We start from the raw sequence: 24171 nt of genomic DNA on the forward strand, positions 1-24171 counted from the left end.
AAACCACCTGCGCTCTTCAGTGGTCCAGTTCCTCCAGTTCTCAGTAAAGAGAAGGTTCTCTATACAGGTTGGAAGAAACAAGGTATATTTTGATCATGACTATGAAATGGATGTGCAGAACAAAAGAAAGCATGTATACCATTACAGAAGGAGCTGAAGAATAACAGATGCGCATCTTCTTTGAAACAGTAACAGTGCAACACAAGCAGCAGAGGATCTACGGAAACAGGGATTCACTGTGGGTGAGGTCACTCGTGGGACTATGGGCAAGGACATATCAGAAGAAATGCTGACCCATCTTCTGACATGGGTGATGATGAGACCTAACACGGTGGAGATAATATCTGGGTTCAAACTGCAGATGCAGCAGAAGCTGAAGGAATATTGGATGACAGGTAGTTGAGATCTGTAATAGGAGAAGTGAGTGACTTATTCACAACTTTCAATTAGCAAATTACAAGTGACAATGAAACTGACCCTTTTGTCTTTAGAGGCTAGCTTCTGAATCATCTGGCATAGCTACACACTCCTGTTACTAACATTAAAAAAAACCTGGCCCAGCCTTCTTTTTTTTTCATTTTATTTACAATGTAAGACTGATACCTATCACACCTTTTTGACATTAACATCTTGACATCTTGACATCCTGACATCTTGACTTTGGCAGCAGAATCAGATCAGTTACAATGAATATTCTTCATAGATTATTACATGTTTTTCTGTGACTCCCAGTAGAAATCCCTCAGAAACTATTTTAAGAATGGACGAAGCATGTAATTCCCTACTCTTTGGAGAGGGGGCGCATGGCCCTCCTATCTTTAAGGGATTATTATTTATCAGCACAGATGAGACCTCTTGTATACTGGTGTAACCCAATGTCCCATCATTCCATATGGTACCATCATACCATGCTTTCCTCCATTGCTCCTATGCGTTCCACTGCTCTTTCTGTATGTCTTGTCATATCTTGTATTTCCTGATACAGTGCATCCGGAAGGTATTCACAGCACTTCACTTTTTCCACATTTTGTTATGTTAAAGCCTTATTCCAAAATGGATTAAATTCATTTTTTACCTCAAAATTCTACACACAATACCCCATAATGACAAAGTGAAAAAAGTTTGCTTGAAATTTTTGCAAATATATTAAAAATAAAAAATAAAAACATCACATGTACATAAGTGTTCACAGCCTTTGCCATGACACTCAAAATTGAGCTCAGGTGCATCCTGTTTCCACTGATCATCCTTCAGATGTTTCTACAACTTCATTGATGTCCACCTGTGGTAAATTGAGCTGATTGGACATGATTTGGAAAGGCACACATCTGTCTATATAGGGTCCCATAGTTGACCTTATAGTTCTGTTGCCATGGCGCCGCGGATGGCTGCCTCGGTGTTTTGGTGCGCACTTTTTTGCCTTGTTTTCTTTGTAAATTCAGTTTTCTGCTTTGGTTTCCGAAGCTCTTTCACCAGAGAAGAGCTCATTAACATCAGAGAAACAACTCCAGTGGATCCTTTTCCCACCTTTCTCGACTCACCTGTGGAATTATTGGACATTTTGGTCAGAGGTGCACTGACCGTTACTCTCGCAGTGAAACGCCGGAGAGGAAAACGTGCCGGTGCGCTTGCGCGGACTCCGCACACCGCTCCCAGGTATCTTTCTCTCCAACTTGCGTTCACTGCCCAACAAACTGGATGAACTTCAGCTACTGGTGCAGAAGAACAGAGACTTTTCTTCATCTGCCGTCCTGTGCTTCACGGAGACGTGGCTGTGTGGATCGATTCTGAACTCTGCGCTGGAGCTGGCCGGCTTCCAGCTCTTCAGAGCGGATCGCGACACAGAGTTGTCCGGCAAAACGAAAGGTTGAGGAATCTGCTTTTATGCTAACAGTGGCTGGTGCAGAGACGTGACAGTGATCCTGCAGCACTGTTCTCCTGACCTGGAGACTTTCATCATAAACTGCAGGCCCTTCTACTCCCCCCGTGAGTTCACCTCAATCATTCTGGTCGGTGTTTACATCCCACCACAGGCCAAAGTGCAGGAGGCACAGCGGGCGCTCGCCGATCAGATACTGTGTGTGGAGCAGACCAACCCGGACTCTGTAGTTATTTTCCTTGGTGACTTTAACAAAGGTAACCTCAGCCACGAACTGCCCAAATACAGTCAGTTTGTTAATTGCCCGACAAGAGAGGGGAACACTCTGGACCACTGTTTCACCACAATCAGTGGTGCTTATCACGCCATCCCCCGGGCTGCACTGGGCCACTCTGACCATGTCATGGTCCACCTGATTCCCACATACAGGCAGAAACGAAAACTGTGTAAACCTGTTCTGAGGACATCGAAGCAGTGGAGCGGTGAAGCCATAGAGGATCTGCGGGCATGTTTGGACTGCACTGACTGGGAAGTGTTCAGGACTGCTTCCAACAGTCTGGATGAGTTCACAGAGGCTGTGACGTCATACATCAGCTTCTGTGAGGACTGCTGTATCCCATCACGCACCAGGGTGAGTTATAACAATGACAAACCCTGGTTCTCAGCTAAGCTCAGTCAGCTCAGGAGGCAAAAGGAGGAAGCTTTCAGGAGTGGGGACAGGGACAGGTTTAAAGAGTCCAAGTACAGGTTTAGCAAGGCGGTGAGAGAAGCTAAACGACTGTACTCTGAGAAACTTCAGCTCCAGTTCTCAGCCAACGACTTCTGTCTGGAAAGGGCTCAGAAAGATCACAAACTACAAACCTAAACCCCCCCACTCCATTAACGACTTCCGTCTGGCCAATGATCTGAATGAGTTCTACTGCCGCTTTGAAAGACAGTGGGACAAGCCTGACACCAACCTCCACATCAGAGCCACATCAGAACCCCCCTCCTCCTCCCCTGCCAAAGGAACATCTCTCTCTATCCTGGAGAGAGACGTCAACAGGCTTTTTAAGAAGCAGAACCCCCGCAAAGCAGCCGGTCCTGACTCTGTCTCTCCATCATCCCTGAAGCACTGTGCTGATCAGCTGTCTCCGGTGTTCATGGACATCTTCAACACCTCACTAGAGACCTGCCACGTGCCAGCCTGCTTCAAATCCTCCACCATCATCCCTGTCCCCAAAAAACCAAGGCCCACAGGTCTAAATGACTACAGACCCATTGCCCTGACCTCTGTGGTCATGAAATCATTTGAACGCCTTGTCCTGTCCCACCTCAAATCCATCACTGACCCACTCCTGGACCCCTTGCAGTTCGCTTACAGAGCCAACAGGTCTGTAGATGACGCCGTCAACATGGCTCTCCACTTCATCCTCCAGCACCTGGACTCCTGAGGGACCTATGCCAGGATCCTGTTTGTGGACTTCAGCTCTGCCTTCAACACCATCATCCTGGCTCTGCTGCAGGACAAGCTCTCCCAGCTGAGCGTGCCTGACTCCACCTGCAGGTGGATCACCGACTTCCTGTCTGACAGGAGGCAGCACGTGAAGCTAGGAAAGCATGTGTCTGACTCCCAGACCATCAGCACTGGATCCCCGCAAGGCTGCGTTCTTTCTCCTCTGCTCTTCTCCCTGTACACCAACACCTGCACCTCCAGCCATCAGTCTGTCAAGCTCCTGAAGTTTGCAGATGACACCACGCTCATTGGACTCATCTCTGATGGCGATGAGTCTGCCTACAGGTGGGAGACTGACCGTCTGGTGACCTGGTGCAGGCAGAACAACCTAGAGCTAAACGCTGTGAAGACAGTGGAAATGATAGTGGACTTCAGGAAGAGCCCAGCCCCACCCACCCACCCCCATCACCCTGTGCGACTCCCCCGTGGCTACTGTGGAGCATTTCCTCTTCTTGGGTACCACCATCACAGAGGATCTCAAATGGGAGCTGAACATCAGCTCCCTCATCAGAAAAGCTCAGCAGAGGATGTATTTCCTGAGGCAGTTGAAGAAGTTCAACCTGCCAAGGACTATGATGGTGAACTTCTACACCTCCATCATTGAGTCCATCCTCACCTCCTCCATCACCATCTGGTACGCTGCTGCCACGGAGAGGGACAATAACAGACTGCGGCGTATCATCCACGCGAGAAGGTGATTGGCTGCAATCTTCCATCCCTCCAGGACCTGTACGCCTCAAGGACTTTGAGGTGTGCAAGGAAGATTGTAGCTGACTCCTCCCACCCTGGACACAAACTTTTTGTGACACTCCCCTCTGGCAGGAGGCTGCGGTCCTTCAGGACCAAAACCTCTCGCCACAAAAATAGCTTCTTCCCATCTGCTATTAGCCTTATCAACAAGGCTAGAGAGCCCCACTGTTGCTGATCCCCCTGATCCTCAATTGCACCAATCACCAGAAAAAATTCCTTGTATGTGAAAACATACTTGGCAATAAAACTGATTCTGATTCTGATTCTGATTCTGATTCTGATTCTGACAGTGCATGTCAGAGCATAAACCAAGCCACGAAGTCCAAGGAATTGTCTGTAGACCTCTGAGACAGGATTGTATCGAGGCACAGATCTGGTGAAGGGTACAGAAACATTTCTGCAGCATTGAAGATCCCAATGAGCACAGTGGCCTCCATCATCTGTAAATGTAAGAAGTTTGGAACCACCAGGACTCCTCCTAGAGCTGGCTGCCTAGCCAATCTGAGTGATCGGGGTGGAAGGGCCTTAGTCAGGGAGGTGACCAAGAACCCGATGGTCACTCTGACAGTGCTCCAGCATTGCTCTGTGGAGAGAGTGGAACCTTCCAGAAACAACCATTTCTGCAGCACTCCACCAATCAGGCCTGTATGGTGGAGTGGCCAGACGGAAGCCACTCCTCAGTAAAAGGCACATGACAGCCCGCCTGGAGTTTGTCAAAAGGCACCTGAAGGACTCTCAGACCATGAGAAACAAAATTCTCTGGTCTGATGAAACAAAGATTGAACTCTTTGGCCTGAATGCCAAGAGTCATGTCTGGAGGAAACCAGGCACCGCTCATCACCTGGCCAATACCATCCCTACAATGAAGCATGGTGGTGGCAGCATCATGCTGTGGGGATGTTTTTCAGCAGCAGGAACTGGGAGACAAGTCAGGGTGGAGGGAAAGATGAATGCCGCAATGTACAGAGACATCCTTGATGATAACCTGCTCCAGAGCACTCTGGACCTCGGACTGGGGCGAAGGTTCATCTTCCAACAGATAAACGACCCTCAGCACACAGCCAAGATAACAAAGGAGTGGCTTCGGGACAACTCTGTGAATGTCCTTCAGTAGCACAGCCAGAGCCCAGACTTGAACCCGATTGAACATCTCTGGAGAGATCTGAAAATGGCTGTTCACTGATGCTCCCTATCCAACCTGATGGAGCTTGAGAGGTTCTGCAAAGAAGAATGGGAGAAACTGCCAAAAATAGGTGTGCCAAGCTTGTAGCATCATATTCAAAAAGACTTGAGGCTGTAATTGCTGCCAAAGGTGCTTCAACAAAGTATTGAGCAAAGGCTGTGAATACTTATGTACATGTTATATTTTTGTTTTTTATTTTTTAATAAATTTGCAAAAGTTTCAAGCAAACTTTTTTCACTTTGTCATTATGGGGTATTTTGTGTAGAATTTTGAGGTAAAAAATGAATTTAATCCATTTTGGAATAAGGCTGTAACATAACAAAATGTAGAAAAAGTGAAGCGCTGTGAATACTTTCCAGATGCACTGTACGTAGCCAAGTGGAAGAGTATAGAGTTAGCTTTAATAGATACACCAATACAGTCACTGCTTGGCTGTGTTGACAAAGAGAAGGAAATATCACAGATGTCGGGTCAATGGGTGAATTTTTTACATCACTGAATAAGGACACTACAGACTATGTAAAATGACAATGGGAAAAAGAACTGGACATTAATAAATGAACACATGCTGCCTGCTTGGGAAATACACTCATCCTTCACCAACTACTGAACCTGGAGAGACTTGATTCGCTATTTTATCACTCCCAAACAGAACTCTAAACAAACTTGTACTCCGCTATCCTGCTGAGGGGAATGTGGTGAAACTAGTGTTGATCATGCTCACATCTGCTGGACTTGTCCTCCTATTCAGTCTTTCTGGAAGGATGTAGAAACCATTTTTTCAAAAACCTTGGGTTTTAATATCAATATAACATTCACATCCCTATACCTCTGAAATATTCCTGATGGCCTCAGCAAAGATGATACCTACCTCCTAAAGATCATGTTGGCAGCAAGTTAAAAGCCATTACAAAATACTGGCTTCAGAAAAACCTTCCTGTTGCTGGACTCTTTGTCAACACTATCAAACATCTGTACTTTCCTGAGCAAATGACTTACTCCCTATGACTCCAAAAAGAACTGGGAGAAAAACTATGGGAAAATGGTGTGTTTATTTAGCCTATGAGAAAATTTGTTGATAAGTATTGTATGTAAAGCGATATTTCTTCTTAAATTAGGCAAATTTGCCTTGATTTATTGATCATCCCATGACCTCGTATCTGTCATATCTGTCTCATATATATATATATATATATATATATATATATATATATATATATATATATATATATACATATATATGAAACTGCTGTGAGTACAGAGGCTGAGAAAGGCCATAAGTGCAAATGTTTTTTATCCAGTTATCTTGAGATAACAAGATATCATCAGGAGAAAACCATTTTTTGTTTTCTCGGAATAACTATAATTTTTCTGTTATCTGAACATAACAAAACTCTGTTATTTTGTTATGTTATCTTGTGATTACGGGATAATATCTCAAGAACACAAGAAATTGTTTCTTCCTGTATCACAGGACAACAAAAAAAAATTGCTTTCTCCTGATAATATCTTGTTATGTCAGGATAACAAAATCCTGACATAACAAAAGAAAAAAAACAAAAAAAACAAAACAAAAGAAAATAACAAAAGAAAACATTTGCGAGCATGGCCTTTCTCAGCTTCTGTATGTGACTATGTGTGCATCTTGAGATGAAAATAAGGTGTTAGAAATGTTTTCTTCCCAAAATCGCTTATCTTTCTGATGAGTAATAATGAGGATGAAATATCACTGCTCTTGGTTAATAGGTACATGTTATGATTTAGTGGTACGGGTGCTACAATTACCCAAAGGCCACATCAGATCCTCACTGAGGTGGACCAGTTCGTAAAAATTTCATTTCTTCGTTCAAAATCTTTTAATTGATAGATCTGATGACTGGTGGAATCGGCATGTATTGACATACTTGCACAAAGATTTAGATTTAGAGTTTTATAGTTTTATAGTTCTAGCATAAACAATGTGTTTACATATTTATGTAATGTAAATTGTGCACATAAAGAATATATACATAGTCTTATGCGTCTGGCCTATGGTTTTGGGATTTTTTAACCATGCTGATGTCCTCAAGATGTTAATGATCACCCCTTTTCAAATAACTCACAGCAGAGTGTGACAGGTGTAGGTAGTGATAGTAATATGAGTATAAATCCATGTGAGACACCTTTACAAGGACAGATCTGAGCAAGCTGTAAGCAGAGGAATTAAACAGCATATTTAACAGTATCAAAAGCCTCAAGCAGATCTACAAAAAAGAGCAGTGTAATGTTGTTTTTTGTGAGTTGTGTAAACAATGTCATCCACAACAGCCGTTACGGCAATTATTGTACAATGAGCCGATCTAAATTCTGACTGCTGTGGCTTAAGGACATAATATATCTACATAATGAATAGGGATGTCATGTATTGTACTGACTCATTTCCATATATTCAGGTGTTAACCCAGCAAATGGCTCCAGAAAGTGGTCGGTTTCATATCTCTGCAGCTTCTTCTGTCTCTCTTCTTCTTGAAAAGCACCTTGTTTGGACCGAATGTAGCGAATCAGCTTCTTCAGTTTGCTGAGGAACATGCGCATGTGCGTGCACACACACACACACACACACACACACACACACACACACACACACACACGAAGTGTGAATACAACAGCATACACATCTCTTTTGTCTAGTGATATGTGGGATGCTGACATGCTAATGGTGGGCAGATACATACATAAACTGGTGCTTTCAGAAAGTATTCAGTCCCCTTGACTGAAATGGATAAAATTGACATTTTTGCCCATTTTTGCTAGACAAAGTGTTTGGAGGTTTGCCAAAGGGTTCAATTTTAGTCTCATCAGACCAGATAATTATTTTCCTGTGAAAACTCAAAAACAAACTCAAACTGTGTCCCACTTTGCAGAACTTTTGGAGGGGGATATTTCGATTATTTTCAAAGTTATTGGGGATGGAGATAGAACCTCACCCTGTGTTACTTGCCTTTGGCATATCAGAAAGACTCAGAAGACTGCAAGTAACCCAACAGCACCTCTCACTGCTAAGATGCTAATTTTTCTATTTTGGAAGAGGAAGGAAGTGCCTAAATTATAGATAGCACACCGTGGGTTACTTGGTTCTTGTTCTGTTGTTTGGTGTTGTGAAGTCTGTTTTCTTTGTTGATGGTTGATAATAGTCTGCTTCATGGATATTGTCTGTGTTATGTCAGAGGTATGTTTGGGTACCTAAAAAGAAAAGTGGCACATATTAAGCTGGATGCCAAGTTTGATGAAGATACTAATTTTCACAACGAAATTACTTTTGAGAAGAAATGGTTTTATACCATTGACCCAATCAATAATGTCTCACCACAATTTTATTGCAGACATCTGCAGGGGGTTTCCTTGGTTCTGTTTGTTCCCTGACCTACAGTGTGAATTGTGGAACCTTATATACACAGGTGTGTGCCTCTCTAAACTACATCCAATCAATTTAAACTGCCATCAGGTTCTAGACACATCTCTCGGATAATTAAAGTCAACAGGAGGCACCTCTTTACCACTATGTGGAGCCACAGGAAAGGCTCTGAATACATTAAATTATTATTTTTTTCTTTCATGACATGTTTTGACTTTGTCAATATGGATTATTGGTCGAAGATTGATGGGTAAAACAGCAATTTTATGAAGTGTAGGGGTCTGAATACTTTCTTTAGTGGATTAATTTAGTTTTGTTCTGTTTATTATTTTGCTGATTCCAGAATAAACACTTGGAAGGCTGAATCTTGGGTCATAATTGTTCTTTTGAGCTAGAAGAGACAAGAATCAGATTCTTGTGTTACACTGAGGTTGCCCCTTAGCTGGGTGTAATAATTATTACTGTTTTTTTGGAGGCATGCTAACCTACCTAATCTAATGAAATGTTTATCCTCTGCTTCTCAAAATAGATGTTCTGGTTTCTGTATTACCAATTGATTTAGGATGCCACACACTCTCAGTTAACAGAGAAGGGGGCAATGATCTCCTGAACAGTTATCCCTGGACCAATGTAACATATTTAAGATGACACAGGAGCCAGTATCATTCAATGAAAAGGTTCCACTATGCTCTTCCACTAGCTGAATAATAAAAGGGTTGGTCCGATTAGCCAACATTGAAGAGCTTTTATACTCTTGTTTGCCATGCCATGTTTCATTATTGCCAAATTGTGATTATATGGTTCCATGTGCCCACAGACTAGACGGGGATGAATATAAAGCATTAGCTTAAGTGTTGAAACCTTTGCTCCTAATTTAAAAAAAAAAAATAGTAATTTGAGAAAAACTATTTTGTTCAAGCTTTTGTGTGAACAAAGAAAAAAAAATATCATTAATCATTTTATGAATAAATCAATTTCAAGTAAGACATACTTACGGTATTCCAATCTCAAATAGGTTGTTTTGAATTAGCTGCTTGCCCAGCATGGTGATACTCAGCTGGATGCACAGCTCCATCAGACAGCCTCCATGAGCACACTGTATAACAGTCCAAAAATATTTTAAACAAGTAGCCTTAATCCAAAATGACAACATAATGTTTAAAATTTTTCTTGAGTAGGAATATTAATGACAACACTTGACTATGTGATGAGAATTCTATTTTCCAAACACAGTTTCAGTTGTGTGTGTGTGTGTACTAGCTACATGCAGCTTCAAGTGTAACTTGGTTGCAGTATAGTATGGCAGTTAAGTTAAAATGTTCATGCTTAAACACAGTTCAATTCACTACACTTCTTTGTTATGATATTGTAAACTTCCTGCCTAGACTCTTATTGTCCATTTTTGGTTTCGCTCCCTGTTTTTCTTGCTATTTTTCCATTCCCCTTGTGTCTCATGAGTTAATTAGTTACCTGTGTATTTATAGCCTTGTGATGCACCTCTTCCGTTGCCCGAATGTTATGATCAGTTACTGCTTGTTTCATGACTTGATTCCTTGTGTTACCTGTCTACCCGTATATTTCCTGTTTTTTGGGCTTGGATTGTTTGCCTTTTTTGGACTGCCTTGCTGCCTTTTGACCCTGGAGTATTGTGGTGACTGCACCAACAACATTTCAACATTTTAATGTATAAACATTCCAAGTAATGACAGTACAAATCTCTTTTTGTTTTTTCTGCACTACTGTGGTTGGTACAGCAGAATGACAATAAAGTTTGATTTGATTTGATTTGATAAACATAGCCTTTTGTTTTTATACAGCACAAACTTAATTGGTTTGACAGTTTGCTAAATTGACTGCACACATTTTGGTAAACATTGTCATTAATTATTTTTGCTTCCTTTTATTATGTTTTACCTCCTTCTCCATGGATCCAACAAGACCTTAACTTGCCAGATGTGAAACAGTGCTGGCAAGGATGGCCTCTTATACTGTGGCAGTGCAAGCTGGACCAAGAAGGGAGTCTGCCTTTTGGGATCCATTTAGATAAACTTATGTGGGACTCTTTTGTTGTTTTTTTATTTGACAGTTAGGTAGTTTCTTTAAAAATAGTTAGATATAAATCTCTATTCGCATGAAGTTTAATTTTCTGTATAGACTTAATTGTTTATTCCTGTTCCCCTTTGTGTATGTGTAGGCGAGCCTGTCTATATAACCCCCATTTTTGTGTAATTTTTTAGATCAGTTATGTTCATATCGTTTGCTGTATGTTTTTTTGTAGGGCTGCAGCCATCGATTATTTTAGTAATCGAGTATTCTACCGATTATTCCATTGATTAATGGAGTAGATAAGAACTACTTCTATCTTATTGAAGAAAAAACGTAAGAAAACAATAGAATATGTAACAAATATATACAGTAGAATATATAAATAAAAAAAGAGAAAAGAACACAGGTCTCTAAACTAATTGGTTTCTTTTTAAGAAAAAAATCCACATTTTTATTGCTTAAATTGCTACAATATTATCTGTCAAAACTAAACCCAGCTCAGGCATTCTCTCCTGTGTGTCCTCTGTCTGTTTGCTCTGTGTGTATGAAAAGACATTGTTCTTAACAGAAAGTTAAACTCGTGGCAGTGTAAAAGCAGTTAATCACCTTTTTTAACAGGTTTATTTGCATTCAGAGACTAACCTACACTTGCTAACTTTTATGTAAAAAGGTGTTAGAAGGCTGTCACTGCCTTCTACATGTTTTGACTTACACACAACAAACCCATGTTGCTTGCCGTGGATGTGTATGGGAGACTGTTGCTGGTTGATGCTATAATACCTAACCTGAGTTAAATTAACCAGGATAATTAACCACAGTAATTGGCCAAGATTAATAGTGATAATTAAAATTTAAACAGTCATACAAATTGCAGATTCAGACTCAGACACGACAGGATAGATGTCATAAGAGTTCTTGATTGGCATAAGCCAAAACTCAGAGATACCAACAGAGAGTCTTTAGGGCAAATGCAGTGGGGTAAGGGATCTAGGTGGAGACTGGCAGAGTCCGGAGGTGGAAGCTCAGTGTATGCAGGTGAGTGTTCAGTGTGGAGGCAGCAGGTGAGAAGTGTGGCAGGTAATGGCGGCAGGCTTTCAGGAGGACCAGGCAGCAGCACTGGTGCAGGCAATAACGGAGCTGGAGAGAGACGCTGGTGAGTATAATCTAAAAACAGCGACAAGTGCTCAAACGAGGTTTCTACACAAGGGTTTTAGTAGCCTGGACTGTAACCAAGTAGAGAGCGGAAAAATCTGGTAACGAGTGAGTGAAGCCTGACCGTGATGGTCATCCATGACCATCCATGACCTGGGTGGGAGGAAGTGTTCTGGCAAGAGGGCTCAGGGGACTGGAGGACACATGGAAGGAGGATGTATCTTAAGTGAGGCAAGTAGTTTGAGCCTGTGGCTCTCTCCACACCCGGCGACAACGATGAAGGTGAATCTGCATGGACAGAACAGCCACTTCATCTTCCTGTGTTGGGGGCTGGTGTGTGTGTGTACGTGTGTGTGTGTGTGTGTGTGTGTGTGTGTGTGTGTGTGTGTGTGTGATATCCCAACATAACCATGAATACAGACATACCTGTAGCAGAGGTGTAGAGTGAGTTGTGCGCATATTTAATCCATGGGAGATGTGAGACGGGAGATGGGAACTCCAGGAAGAGGGGTTTTGTGCCGTGATGCAGCAGAGAACTGCTTCTAAATTTTGGTTGACCCGCTCTGTCTGGCCATTGGTCTGAGAGTGCTATACAGAGCTGAGGCTGACAGAGGCACCCAAAGCACCACAAAAAGCTTTCCAGACCTGGGAGGAGAACTGGGGCCTTTGGTCGGACACAGTATCACTGGGTATACAGTGGAGGCGGAACACCAGCAGATTGGCTGTTTCAGAGGCTGAAAGCACCTTAGGGAGAGGGACAAAATGAACGGGCTTGGCAAAATGGGGAGTGATGTTAAGATGGTTGTGTTACCTCCCAAGGCAGCAAGAGGGCATCAGGTTTTGGTTGCGGGAACCAGGATGGTAGGTTACGGTGAAATTGAATCTCACCAGAAACAAGGCCCACTGGGTCTGGCCAGAGTTGAACCTCTTGGCAGACTGAAGGTAGGCAAGGTTCTCATGGTCTGTCCAAACTAGAAATGGATGTTTGGCTCCCTCCAGCAAGTAACATCTTTCCTCCAGTGCAAGTACCACTGCCAGGAGTTCCTGGTTTCCAACATCATAATTCTGCTCTACAGGAGACAAGCTATGAGAGAAGAATGCACAAGGGTGCAAATTATGATCTTGTGTGGTTCACTGAGAAAGCACTGCCCCTATGACACAGTCTTGAGCCATCAACCTCAAGCACAAACTGCTGACATGGGTCTGGATTGGTCAGAATAGAGGCACTAGTGAACAGTGTCTTTAATGTGGTGAATGCACTTTCTGCCTCAGGGGACCAGGGGAGGTGAGTTTAGTGAGGGCTTTGAGAGGGATGGAAGACTGCTTGCACATAAGCACAGCTTCAAGCTGAGTGTGTTGGGCGGAGATAGGAGTGGAGGAATTGGTTTGGCTAACCAGAACTCCTCCTGTATCTGGTGAACCTAGGCTTTTGGCAGTTTGGCACAGGAGGAGAGGACATGTCCGGCTTGACCACAGTAGATGCAGAGAACCTCCTTGAACCTCCGCTGCCTTTTAGTGGTGGTGAGTCATATGCTTTCGAGGTGCTAGCCGCTATGCAAACTGTTAAAATGGATCTGTTACATCTCATCCCCAGGTGGTGCTCCTGTAAAAGTGTCAGAGCCTCTGTGTGAGATGCTTCAATCAGTGATTGTGTGTTTTAAAAACTTATTTTGGGGCTGCAGCCCAGTCTTTTATCCCAGAGCTTGGTCTAGCTGCAGTGTTTCTGGTTTAACAGCACCAGGCTGTCAGGTGACAGGTGTCTTCAGTTTTTCTGAACTCTATAAAAAAATGTCACAGCAGGAAAGGGAGTGAAAATTAGGGGTTCACCTGAATGTTATGTTTACATCAGTACTGATCGGAGCAGGAGCAGAAAAAAACCTGCATCTACTGCAGAGTCATCTGACTTGGGTGTGATGCTGAATGTACCCTTTTCTATTGCCAACAAAAGCCTGATGTTAGCGGTTCGTAGCACGCGTTTTCACCCATGGAAAATAGGCTTAACTAACTGCTAACTTATGAACTTGAGTCAAGAAATGAATCGTTTCTTTGAAACATAAGTGAGGTATCTCACTATGGGAACACACTCTCCGAGGGGTCCCCCATAAGCTATTTTACACTACTGGACTGGCAGAAAGACAGCTCCCCAGAAGAGGGACTTCTTCGTACTGTAAGAGCCTGTCGTCACACTACCGACTCAGTGTCCTCAGTAAGCACACCTCTTTCTCGCTCCAGGCAAGGAGAGTGGTCTATTGAGATATGTTGCTCATGTTTCAGAGAATCGGGGTTAATTTCTTAACTCAAAGTTCTCTTTTAACATTCATTTTTCAGCTCACTATGGGATATGGAGAGTCCTGTATTGCAAGAGTTGTTTTAAAAAGGAGAGCAGTCAAATTCCTTGATACCTGCCGGAGGTGCCATGCTCCTAACATAAACTGAAAACCAGAAGGTACTGATGCACCGTTTTGTCCCCAAAGCCTATGTGACTGGTATAGTAGCTAAGTACACTTTGACCATGGAGAATGCCAAACCATCATCCAGAGGCTTCTGTACAAATGTCAGGATGATAAACATAGAGCTCTAGAAAACCACCTTTTACGCACCAATCCTCAAATTCATGTCATATGCACAATGTATAGAGGATGCCCTGGCACTCTGAATAGTTGCAATGCCACTTTGTAGAGGGCTGGTAACAGTCAGGTTTAACCTTTCACAGACCAGGCCCATAAAGCCATGAGCTCCAGATAAGGATGAAAGATTTCCCTGTGTGCCTATGATTGACAGCCCTGTGAAGGGGCAGTAAGTTTGAGAAGTTTGAGACAGATTATTGTTACAGGAGTAAAGCAGATCCTTATAGGAATAGCATATTATGTAGGTTGTGTGCATAGCAGGAGACAAAGACAGAAAGAGAGAGCGGTGATGCTGGCGACTGGAGCAGATAGTTAACTAGTTAAATAGCAGTGTACAGTGGATATAAAAAGTGTACAAACCCCTGTTAAAATGATAGGTTTTTCTGATGTAAAAAAATGAGACCACAATAAATAATTTCAAAACTTTTCCCACCTTTAATGTGACCAATAACCTGTACAATTCAATGGAAAAACAAACAAATCTGTCAGGGGAAAAAACATAAAAAATAAAAAACGTACAATAAGCTGTTTGCATAAGTGTGATCACCCTTAAACAAACACTTTGTTGAAGCACCTTTTGATTTAATTACAGCATTCAGTCTTTTTGGGTAGGAATCTATCAGCCTCCCACATCTAGACTTGGCAATATTTGCCCACCAAAAGTGCTCTGAATCTGTCAGATTGCGAAGGCATCTCTTGTGCACAGCCCTCTTCAGGTTACCCCATAGAAAAGGCTTCCGTCTTGCGACCCTACCACACAGTCCAGACATATGGAGAATACGGGAGATTGTTGTCACATGTGGTACACAACCAGTACTTGCCAGAAATTCCTGCAGCTCACTTAGTGTTGCTGTAGGCCTCTTGGCAGCCTCCCTGACCAGTTTTCGTCTTGTCTTTTCATCCATTTTGGAGGGACATCCAGTTCTCGGTAATGTCATTGTTGTCTCATATTTTCTCCACTTCTTGAAGACTGTCTTCACTCTGCTCCATGGTATATTTAATGCATTGGAATTTTTTTCTCCTGACTGATACCTTCCAACAATGAGATCCCTTTGATGCTTTGTAAGCTTTCTGCAAACCATGGCTTTTGCTGGAGGATGCAACTGAGTAAATGTCAGGAAAATCCTACTAGGAGAGCTGAACTTTATTTGGGGTTAATCAAAGTCATTTAATTGATGGCAGGTGTGTACCCAAAAAGACTGAATGCTGTAATTAAATCAAAAAGGTGCTTCAACAAAATGTTAGTTTAAGGGTGAGCACACTTATGCAACCAGCTTAATGTACATTTTTAATTTTTTATGTTTTTCCCCCTGACAGATTTGTTTGTTTTTCCATTGAATTGTACAGGTTATTGGTCACATTAAAGGTGGGAAAAGTTTTGAAATTATTTATTGTGGTCTCATTTTTTTTACATCATCATTTTAACAGGGGTGTGCACACTTTTTATATCCACTGTAGCTGTGAATGTAGCAGTGTAATGTACGTGCACAGATGAAGATATCCAGGCAAGATGCAGGACAGTCCCTGAATTTAAGATAAGATAAGAGAGATTTGATTTGCTACTGTCATGAAAAGGTATGTTTTAGTCAGGTTCATATTTTTGTGGTTAGTGCGGTACACAGCTGAATTGCTGAGTTAGGGTTCGGTTCTGTTTGCCTATACATAAAAGTCACTTTTTAGGCACTAGATTTATCTTTTAAGAAAAATATTCAAGATTTTTACATTATGATAATATAAACAAAGTTAAAAAAAAATGATTTAAGACCAAAAAAAACCCCTATTTACTGAGGTGAGAATGAGCTATAAACTATTTATTATCATCAAAATTGTGTAAAAAGCATCTCAACTCTAATCCCAGTGTGTAGTTACCAAAGCCTTTGCTTGCAGATAATTTGTAAATGTATAAACCTTACCTCCTCCATTCTGTAGGATTCAAACACATACAAGTAGCTACCAGGTCTGCCTACCAGTCTAGAGGGAAAAATGAATGAAAAGGTTAAGAGTAGATATAAAACGCTGTTTATCTTAAAACATTTGTGTATATATTTTGTCCTTCTCTCACCATGTTACTGTGTTGCAATCGAAGGTCAACTTGTTTTTCTATATATATAATTCTTCTTTTACATCCAATGCCAAACACTTGATTGTTCCAATGACCATACTTTCCTTATTTGATTATGGGGACACAATGTATAGGTTGGCTTGCAAAGAACACTTTTCATTCTGCTATTCAATTTGCAACAAATGCCCCCTCCAAAACCCATCCCTGCCTTCTGTATTCTCTGATCAAATGCCCTCCATACCGCATCTTCAAACTCACCATAACATACACTGGTTTACACTCATTTATAAAACTCTTGGATAAATAAGAATCTGTGCTAAATGTCTTGCCTGGCAAAATAAAGGTTATATAAAAATAAAAAATATATATCATTTTGGGCCTTTATCTAAATTATCTCTATATATATCAAAATGACAGACAAAGTAACTACAAAATTATAGTTTCACATATAACGAGGTTACTAACCTTCCTCTGAAGAAAGCAATGTAGATGATGGGGGTGAAAGCATTGAAGAACTTGAGAATGAAGGTCTTGAAGATGAGTCGTTCCTCAAAACTCTTGTCTGTTTTAGGAACCTCTGAAAATGAACATGCAGTTTTCTTTAACTTTTTTTAAATTTTTTTAAAATTTTGCTCACAAAGCCAGGTCAACTTAGTCAAGCTATCTGTAAGTTATCTAACTTTGATATACTACCAACCTTTTATAGATTCAGAAATTATTTGACCAAACATTAATGCCATCATAACATCATCCAGACCAACCATTTACTCTCATTTTAAATAATAAACAGGAAGACACTGCCTTTCTATAATTATAATTAGATGAACCAAATCAGATATATTAAATGGGAGTTTGTCTACAAAGAATCAAATTTTGGAAAACTCAAACACGAAAACAGAGCCAAGAACAGTCGCATATTGACCCCACGTGCTGTTCGCCACTGTCCCTGAGACATCGTTACCCAGCCTGACGTACTGTGGTAGTGCATGTTCAACCTGTGGCCTCAGAAGGTGGAGAAGCAGCTGCTCCAGGGTCCTCATAATGTGTGATGTGAGGGCCACCAGTCTATTTTCATTTATCTCAGCCAGGGCCTCCTACTTTAGGTACCAGAACAAGGCCTGACATTTTCCACAGGACCTGAACCCCCCGTTTGCAGACTTAAGTCGAAGATCCTCTGGAGAGGCTCATCCAGCTGAGCTGCACAGTCCTTAAGCAGCCATGGGCATACACCTTCCAGGCGGGCTGCCTTTCCAGGACGTAGCCTCTTGAGCTCTGCCCTCACCTCATCATCTGTAAGGGACAGGAAATTTTACCCCAGTATGGAGGAAGTTGCAGCTGCAGTTTGACGGTTAGCTGCAGTGTGAAGGAGATGTTGTAGGAGAAGCTGCAGCTGAAGTGGTGGGGGAGAGAACAGGTGAGGCTGTGTCAAACCTCTTGTAGGTCGGGTTGAACTCATTGGCCTTGTCCAAATTACCTGATGTTGCCTGGCTGTTTCTCTCTTTATAGCCAGTTATGGTCCTCATTCCCTTCCACACCTCTCTGGTGTTGTGCTGCAGCTTCCTCTCTACTTACCTTTTGTAGTCCTTCTTCACCTGCTTTAATCTCCTCTTCAGCTCATGTTGCACACACCTACGCTTTTCCCAGACTCCAACCCTGAACACCTCCTTTTTATGGTTGAGGAGGCTCTTCATGTTACTGGTGATCAATGGTTTGTTGTTTGGAAAGCAGCGTACAGTTCTTATTGGTTTTACAGTGTCCATACAGAAATTAATGTAATCTGTGGTGCAGTCAACCATTGTATCAAGATCAGTGTCTTTGCTGTTATCATTTTCCTGTGACCCCAACAGTACATTCCAATCTGTGCAAAGTCCCTTAGAGACTTGCTGGCCTCTGGGATCCAGTTCCTGAATGAATGGGTGGTTGCAGCCTGCCTCAGTACACATGGTTTGCAGGAAGGCTGAAGAAAAACTAGATTATGGTCTGATCTGCCAAGTGGTGGTAGAGCTGAAGCAGTGTAAGACTCTCATTGCTATGGAACTTCCACACAACAGTGGGGAGTGTTGTCGTTTAACTAGATCTCCGTAAAACACATGAGACTACACTCACGATATGCTTGTTGGTTCTTCACAAGTGCCTCCAGTTCATCACACTTGTTAGCCAAGGAGTTGACATTCGCCATGAGGACTGATGGTAGCAAAGGCTTGTATCTCCATCTCCTAGCCTTTAGCTTAGCCTTTAGTTTAGCCCCAGCTCTGCATCCTTGGTACTGCACCTTCAACTCTGGTATATTGTACAGCAAGGAAGTCCTGTCTAGCCTACACTATTTTCTAAGTTCCCTGGATTAAAATCATTTGCCTGAGTGGGGGATATTTAGTGGACATACCCCGTCTTGCATCAGAGAAGTTCATAGTAAGGACATGCAGAGTTATGGATCTGAAAATGACACTTTCTTACTCTTTCCACCATCAAACTATCAAATTGATAGGAAACAGAGACAAGGAATCATTCTAAATCTAAGGTGTGATTCCTACAATCTGTAACACATGCAGACACACACATATACACAACTCACTAAGGTTTCCTCCACTTCCTCTGTCCCTTTTTAAATAACAGAATAAAAAATTAGGCTATAAGCCACATTCTAATCCTGATGAGTAACAAAGAGTTTACTCTTCACAGACACATATCTAAGTAAAATTATAAAATGAACTATTCTGTAACCTATGTGATCCTATGTGAATTTCTATCCTATACATCTAAGATGTAACATATAGATTTAAAGACAATATCTTTAATATGGCCATACTATCACCATCCTTCACACAAGGCAACAGACACTACAGACATCCACAATGTCTTTATTATTGTTACTATTATAATCAAAAGACTGCTATGTAGCCCACACTTCTTCACTATTAGCTTCAGGAAACATTATGTTGTTTGATTACTTAAACACTTGTATTATGATTACTTTAAGGTTTTGAAGGATGTAGGCCTAATATGAAATCTGTTTGTATTTGCTTCTTCCTGTCATTATTAGTGCTATTAAGTTTGTGTTCTTTAATATTTTATGGTCATGGTGGAAGATGGAAGATGGAAGTAGATAAACTCCTGATTATACAATTCAAAAGTTCTATAGAAAGTTACTCACTCCTCAAGTTGAAACAAAAGGAAAAAGACGGGTAATGCCCCTGAAATGTGTGCCAACCCCCAAGAGATAAAACTGTTGTGATCAGAACACATTGTTGCCTTTTGCCACCAGCTTTTAGCCTTCTGGCTTTTTGGCTTTGGGCTTTTTGCCACACCATCCTTTTGTCATCCATGAAGCTTTGCTTCTGGCTCTTTGCACCTTTTAATTTTGTCCACGTGTTCTTTGTCTTTCTTCTGCCATGTGCTCTGAGTAACTTTTCTAGTCTACACGTATGATCTTTTGTTTTTATAAGCCAAGTCAAAACCACCTGAATTAAGCTGCAGAATTGTCTCAGACTATTTTCTAACTTTTTAAATTATTTTCACAATTCAGATTTTTGATTATTTTAGAGTTGCCTGACCAAAGCCAGTCTCCTCTAAAGTTAGACCTAAAGTTAAGTAATTAGAGCATTATCTCACATCAAGCCGCAAAAGACGCAGGCAGATATCACTATCTGCCCACGACCGCCTGCAGAGAAGTCTATGAAGAAATCACGAGTGCCCAGAAAGTAAGTCTGCTTGCAGACTTCACCTGAACCTGAAACCACGGCAAGACACCGGCAGAACTGTCACCTTGGTAACAGATGATGCCTCCAGGAAAATCCCTTAGATTCCGTGAAGTCTCAAACTACATCCCAACTCACAGTAGGCAAGATCTTAACATTCTACTCTTGACTGGGTTGATGTTGAGAAAAAATAATTTTCAATTACCAGACATAGCAGTAGTTTATCAGTTTGTAAATAGCCACCACATATTCTCTCCCACCAATTAATTCATTTATTCAGTGATTAAATGTGTGCTCCTGCTCCATTTTTCATCAATTCAATTATTAGGGGTCCAAAGCCTGCAGTGGGCGGTAGGCAAGGCAACGTGTTTCCCAGTACCAGTGGTGCTGGGAACCCTATTGTAATTGTACAGATTTTTATTCTCTTCTTCTTTCTTCTCTTTTTAATTTTCCGCCACTAAAAGTGGTTGCACAGCCTAAACCATTCAAGATAGGGCGGTACTTTTCGCAGGGTAGGTACAGGGGCTGGTATGTAACTCAGACACAAAAAAAAATGACACATGCCAACGAGTAGGGGGCGCTATAAGCAAGGTAAACACGTTTTGGCCCATGACTCACAAACCATATGTCACACATTCAAAAACCTTACATCCTCAGGTACCCTGAATTGCGCTGAATTTCATAAGCTAAGCCACACCTGTTTCTGCCTGACACATTCGCAAAATTGTAAAATATTGAAAACCTAGTTTTTGCAACGACTTTACAGTTTTTCACCTGCTGCTTGAAACGTGTAATCTACCTACTTGATCTAAAGTTATCAAAAGAATTTTGCTATTTCAAGAATTGCGCATGTTATTGACGAACAAAATTTTATAGCTAGCTTTCAAAATACAAATTGTTACATATCTTGCCCAAACGAAGTCCTATTAGCACCAAATCTTGTATATGTGATTGAAGATATAGGCCTAATTTGGCGAACCCTGGCCACTAGGGGGCGCTACAAATATAGGAGGTTTCTATCGCATAAATGGCTGCATCGATTTTTTACGAAATGTGGTGGGCAGGTTCTAAACCTATTCCTGAGGGCATGCACCAAAGGGGGTTATGATTAGTCAAAGTGGGCGGGGCTTATTACAGGACAAAATACTAACTAATTCACCTGAAGTATTAATCTGAGGGCCATGAAATTCATAAAGTACCTGTACAGGTAACTGGTACAGAGACCTTACACAACAAAAATTACATCTGTGTGCCACCAGGGGTGATATAATCAAGGTAAATGAATTTTGCCTAATAACTTATAACCTTATAACATTTTTGGTAGTACATTAAAAAAAATCATTCCATTCCCGAAATGGGGCTTAATCATATGACATAGGCCACGCCCACTTGCTCCATTTATTTATTTTACCAAGAAGTTACATATGCAAAACTTACTTTTTTGAACTCCTCCTACAGTTTAAGCCTGATCTGTTAATGCTATCAACATGAAACTTTACATACTCCTTTGGAAGGTCATTCACAGTCTCTCTTCCACATTGGCACAAATCAGACAATGGGGGGCACCAAAAATCGCGAAACTTTAAATGTTGTAACAGTTTCTTGAATTTGTATGAAATTTGGTATGCGTGATGTTGGTTGATTTCTGACCGCAGGCATAAAGTTTGGTGATGATTGGTCAAAGCGGGACTTATTCCAACAAATCCAATTCATACCACAATTGGCCTTTACCAGTTACAATACATTTCCCATTACAGTAACACCTGCAGCTCTGACGCTGGCATGCCTCCTGGCACTTGCCTCTGCACATCGTGCTGTGGACTCGAGGATGACCTGAGTGGGAGGCTTGGACCCCATTCATAACTGCTTGCATTTTTAGTTAGACATTGCATTTAGTCTATAAATAGTAGCATAGCTAATACATCTCTGAAAATTAGTTGTTGTGCTGTGGTGTTTCTTTTAACTAGAGACTGGTGATACATTGCATCGAGAAGTCACAGCTTCTGATATTAGACTGATCAATGTAATTTATGGATTAATACATTTTTTTCTCTTCAGAGACTGGTGCCCCATTCAACAAAGATGTGAAATTATAATAATGTTGCCTTAGTACACTACAATTTACTTTAATTTGGTAACCGTCTGAGTTTGGCCTATTGAATTTGAGCAACTTGAATATATATGACTTCAATTTTTTAACTCAAATTTGGGATCTGAATTTGGCCTATCAAATTTATGCCATTTAAATATATATGAATTGAATTTTTTAATCTTTGAATTTTTCATTCTGAATTTGTAAACATTAAAAAATTCACAAGTTGAATTCTCAGTCAAAAAAAAAAAAAAAGTGCTAGAAATTCGCGGGCTTTACAATTTCAAAATCTAGTGAGACAGATTTGCTTCCATGCATTTCTTCCTCAGTTTTCTGTCTGGGCGAGAGCTCCGCGTCTCCCACATGGAGTTTGTCATGGGAAGCTTTTTGATCATAATGCCTTGTGTTTCTCTACACTTTGTCCAGATGTTTCTGGGAAAGGGCAGAGGTGGCCTTGGTGTTTCTGTGCCCTGCACATGGTGAGTTGTCTTTTTCCAGTACCTAAAGTAGGACACCCGGTCGAGATAAATGACCATAGATCGGTGGCCCTCAAATCACACATCATGAAGACCCTGAATCGGGTGCTTCTCCACCTTCTGTGGCCACAGGCTGAACACGTGCTAGATCCCCCGCAGTTTGCGTACAAGGAACAAGGAGGCAGGTAGTTATGTGAGGATGATGTTCTTTGATTTTTCAAGTGCATTTAACACCATCTGACCCAACATTCTGAAAGACAAGCTAGAAGGGATGGGTGTGGATCCCTCCTTCATATCCTGGATTGCAGATTACCTCACAAGACGACCACAGTACATCAGGCTCGGTAACTGTGTCTCAGGGACAGTGGTGAGCAGCACTGGGGCTACACAGGGGACTGTTCTGACTCCGTTCCTGTTCACATATGGCGGACTTTAAATACAACTCTGAGTTTCGCCACATCCAGACATACTCAGATGACACAGCTATTGTGGCATGTATCAGGAATGGGCAGGAAGGAGAGTACAGGGATCTGATGATGCCCTTCAGTTAATGGAGCAACAAGAACTGGATCCTTATGAACACCTCCAAGACCAAGGAGATGATCACTGACTTTAGCAAGCCTTGGCCCACTCTTCAGCCAGTCAATGTTCAAGGGAAGGACATTGAGTACACACTTCAAATACCTAGGTGTGCACCTTGACAGTAAACTGGACTGGCCCCTGAACACGGATGCCATCTACAGGAAGAGGCAAAGCCAGTTCTTTTTCTTCAGGAAGCTCAGGTCCTTTGATGTCCTTTTGCTGTGAAATGATGCACATGTTTTATCAGTCAGCTGAAATGTTCTGTCAGACTAAGATTGCCTGTTTTTATGCCTCCGTCCCTGGCTACAGCCAGGGCTGAAAGCATATTGTTTTTAAGTTGTCTGTCTGTACATCCATCCATCCATCCATCCCATCCATCCCATCCATGGACACAATAGCTCAGTAATGCCTTGATGGAACTTTTTAAAATTTGGCACATACATTTGGCAATATCTTGAGAACTCCTTGAGGGAATCCCTTCAAACTTGGCACAAATGTCAACTTGGACTTAAGGATTAGTTGAATGGTGGTTAAAGGTCATTGTTATTTTTGTGTATGACTCTGAATAAACAGGGATGTAATCTGAAACTAGTCTAGTCGGAGGCATACAACTGCGAGGCAATAATTCTAGTTGTTCATGTTTTCATCAGAGGGATTCCAATGATGTAGAGTTTGGTCGACCCTGACGCTTGTACGCACAAGCCTTACTGTTTTCCCATTGGTTAGGTGGGAACCTGT

General features: G+C 41.6%; 1 protein-coding gene across 3 annotated transcripts in view; it reads right to left on the reverse strand.

Annotated features, from left to right (window-relative positions):
- LOC139627630 (anoctamin-1-like) overlaps positions 1 to 24171 on the reverse strand; it is a 171385-nt gene that overhangs the window by 17122 nt on the left and 130092 nt on the right. For all 3 annotated transcript variants that reach the window (XR_011692603.1, XM_071488573.1, XM_071488588.1), the window contains exons 16-19: positions 17054 to 17165; positions 16440 to 16497; positions 9697 to 9797; positions 7722 to 7864 (exon numbers count right to left, since the gene is read on the reverse strand). Coding sequence is in view for 2 of the 3 variants with exons in the window: in XM_071488573.1 (XP_071344674.1) it covers positions 7722 to 7864; positions 9697 to 9797; positions 16440 to 16497; positions 17054 to 17165 (414 nt within the window). In the remaining variant the exon portion in view is untranslated. The remainder of the gene's footprint in view (positions 1 to 7721; positions 7865 to 9696; positions 9798 to 16439; positions 16498 to 17053; positions 17166 to 24171) is intronic.

This window comes from Trachinotus anak, unplaced genomic scaffold (assembly GCF_046630095.1).
Source record: "Trachinotus anak isolate AG129_WGS33_773 ecotype Australia unplaced genomic scaffold, CSIRO_AGI_Tana_v1 ptg000002l, whole genome shotgun sequence".
Classification (NCBI taxonomy): domain Eukaryota; kingdom Metazoa; phylum Chordata; class Actinopteri; order Carangiformes; family Carangidae; genus Trachinotus; species Trachinotus anak.